Source organism: Labrus mixtus, chromosome 17 (assembly GCF_963584025.1).
Source record: "Labrus mixtus chromosome 17, fLabMix1.1, whole genome shotgun sequence".
NCBI classification, from domain to species: domain Eukaryota; kingdom Metazoa; phylum Chordata; class Actinopteri; order Labriformes; family Labridae; genus Labrus; species Labrus mixtus.
In genome coordinates this window covers 774,377-777,742 of record NC_083628.1, presented here as the reverse complement: position 1 = coordinate 777,742, position 3,366 = coordinate 774,377, and the positions used below count along the sequence as shown (strand labels likewise).

General features: G+C 40.8%; 1 protein-coding gene across 1 annotated transcript; it reads left to right on the top strand.

The window, feature by feature from the left end:
* The first annotated feature begins 282 nt into the window (after positions 1–282).
* LOC132992081 (polyubiquitin-B-like) lies at positions 283–2,861 on the top strand. The gene is made up of 2 exons (XM_061061209.1): positions 283–428; positions 1,749–2,861. The coding sequence occupies exon 2, from the start codon at positions 1,756–1,758 to the stop codon at positions 2,443–2,445; it is 690 nt and encodes a 229-aa protein (XP_060917192.1). The 5' UTR covers positions 283–428; positions 1,749–1,755; the 3' UTR covers positions 2,446–2,861.
* The last annotated feature ends 505 nt before the right edge of the window (positions 2,862–3,366 follow it).

Below are 3,366 nucleotides of genomic sequence, written 5' to 3'. Positions count from 1 at the left end.
GTTCAACAGTTTAAATATATATTTTTTTTTTTAAATAGAAAATACTAAATAAAGAACAACAAAAAACAAATCATGTTTGTTTATGTTTCCTGTTTTCCTAGGGCGTCACATCACTCGAATGTCATGTCTACATCCGCGCAGGCTGTAAAGGGTCGTTATATTTAACTCTTAATTTTCTCTTAAACGCCTTCTCCCCTCACCAACGAAAATGTAAAAGTATTTCTCTACGGAGGAAGTCCAACAAAATAGTCCAAATCATCAGTCGTTTGATTTTTAGAAAACAATACATTTTATAGTTCCACCGGGTGTTACAGTGGAGGGATATTTGAGCCGTTGTCTATAAATGTCCCTCCGCCGCTCTTTGTTCGTTACAGTCCGTCTGGATCAGGAAACGAGAGTTTCACTTTGCCTGTTGGAATCATTTGCCTGTAAGTATTCTTCACTTTTAAGCTAAAATACGTAACTAAAGGAAAGGTTATTTTATATGTGTAGTTATGTTTTTATTCAGTGTCTAACCGGCGTAAGATAAGCTTTTTCTAACGAGTGAATCTCCTAATTTGATAGTTGCGTCAGCTGTTTTGGTAGCTACCTTTGGTAGCCGCGGCCTAGCCCTCAAAAGACGTTACTCAGAATTCATCTTAATTCAGTAAGTCCAATAAATCAAAACGAAATATTCACAATTCAAAGAGGTACAACGGTAGCTTTTATTTAATTGATGTGTTAACGCCAGAATCAGACCAAACGTCGTCACTGTCGAGCTGCATCCGGTTACCTTAGCAACATTAGCTTGTTAGCTTTATCGGTTGATAGCTTGTTTCACCGGAACAGGTGTTATGCCGAGAAATGCATCCCTGCCAAAAATGTACCTCGCGGAAGTGCTAGAAAACGCCATAAATCTATCTCAAATGACAAAGTATGTGAAGATATACTTAAGTGAAGTGTCTTATTATTCTGTTGACTCTGTATATGATTTATTTTCAGTAACTTGTGGTGTTTTATTAATGTAGAAATTGTGCCGGAAGGTGGGTGTACAATTCTCGGCATAACACCCGCAAAGCCATAAAAGGGAAACATCTGGTTTAACTCTTTTAAATGAAACTCAATAATAATGCGGTGCTTCTAGCAAGCTGTGGCAAACGGGGTCTATTGTTTCACCACAAAACATTCAACTACAATTACACTACCAAGTTAACTGGTCAGAGATGTGAATGTTATTTTTTGGGGTTTGTTTATTCATTTATGTTGGTAAAAAGACTATCAGTGTATTACAATATGAAAACAAAGGTCTGCTTATCCACCGACTATGACCAGGCATTTATTGCCAAAGGACTTCGATAGTTTGATCTCCCTCCTCTGTGAGGACATTAACTTTGTCTTCATCCTGGACTATGATGAACACGCTTTGCAGTTTTCAAATCTTTCTATAAAACAACAGATACATTTATAAGTACCTTGTGACTGGTTGTGGTGACGCAGTTTACTGACTCCTAACCACACCCTGAACAGTAAATTTGCCATCAAACCGGAGATACAGGGTCAGACAGAATCACTCCCTTGTACACCAGTTAATCCTAACATTTAATAAGAGTTTAATACCAGATCTAAGTGTGGTGGAGGCCTCTGAATATTAATTAGTTTGAATAACTGTAATTGAGTTTCAATGTACAGCAGCCTACATGAATGTGTAAAACTGAGAAATGTCTTAGTTTCCTTTTTTAAATTTGGTTTATTTTGCTTTCTTTTTAAAGTGTCAAGATGCAGATCTTTGTGAAGACCCTGACCGGGAAGACCATCACTTTGGAGGTGGAGCCAAGTGACACAATTGAAAATGTCAAGGCCAAGATCCAGGATAAGGAAGGAATCCCTCCCGACCAGCAGCGTCTGATCTTTGCTGGCAAGCAGCTTGAAGATGGCCGCACCCTCTCCGACTACAACATCCAGAAGGAGTCCACCCTCCACCTTGTGCTCCGTCTGAGGGGAGGTATGCAGATCTTTGTGAAGACCCTGACCGGGAAGACCATCACCCTGGAGGTGGAGCCCAGCGACACCATTGAGAACGTGAAGGCCAAGATCCAGGATAAAGAGGGTATCCCCCCCGATCAGCAGCGTCTGATCTTCGCCGGCAAGCAGCTGGAAGATGGCCGCACCCTCTCCGACTACAACATTCAGAAAGAATCCACTCTCCATCTGGTTCTTCGTCTGAGGGGAGGTATGCAGATCTTTGTGAAGACCCTGACCGGGAAGACCATCACCCTGGAGGTGGAGCCCAGCGACACAATTGAAAATGTCAAGGCCAAGATCCAGGACAAGGAAGGAATCCCCCCCGATCAGCAGCGTCTGATCTTTGCAGGCAAGCAGCTTGAAGATGGCCGCACCCTCTCCGACTACAACATCCAGAAGGAGTCCACCCTCCATCTTGTGCTCCGTCTGAGGGGAGGAAACTAATCAACCTCTGCGCGAAGCCGCCATGTTTTCCTGAAACAGCTCCCTCTGATCCAGCTGTTAGTCATTCCTTTATTTTTAAGTTTCAATAAAGGTTGAGCATTCCTGGCTTTTGCTTTCAGTGACTTTTTTTATCATTTCACTTTTGCATTCTGCTGCTTTGGCTTCTACATCTGGATTTGAGGTAATTTTGATGTGATCATTATAAGAAGAGCAAGTAGAGAACACAAAAACGGTAATATGTGAAGACGGGATATGTTTGTGTTGAGTGGTTCAAAGAAGTGTTTTTCTGAAAGCTTTAAATCCTCATGTTGGCCGTTTGGTTGAAAGCTAAGCTCTTGTTTTATTTTAACCTCCAGACTTCATGCCTCTGGTAACAGATGTCGGTCATGACTAATAAAAATTGCTTCTAACTGTCACTTGGTCATTTCATTATTTTTATAATTGAGTAGAGGATGAGCAAGCGAGCTCAGGGATGTTGGCTTATGTTTTGGTTAATACAAATGTTTGACCTCCATTAGAATCGCACAGTATCTGGAACATTTTGTAGCCTTGTAGGTAGAAATGAAAGTTTCACAGACTTTTTGTGCTCCTAGGGTTTTCGGATGTTTCCGTTTGATGCATTTGGTCGTCAGCTTGATGTCACCAGAGACCCTCTTTCCGTTGAGTTCATCATCAGACAAGTTTTTTAAATAAAAAATCTTACATCACTGGTAGTCTAAGAAGTACTTAAACTGTGCCAGAGACAAATTTAGTTTCATTGAACAAATATTCTCTCATAAGATATTCACCTGCTCATATTTGTCAAAGCTTTACTGTGGAAATTGAGAGGAGTACATTTTAAACTTTTCATAATTGTACACATTTTCTCAACGTTTTAAGAGGGGTGCTGGTTCAAGTCCTGTTGCGGCCTAAAAAGGAGAG

What these genes read in the sequence shown, in the direction of transcription:
- LOC132992081 (XM_061061209.1), top strand. Translation starts at nt 1,756, where the DNA reads ATGCAGATCTTTGTGAAGACCCTGACCGGGAAGACCATCACTTTGGAG.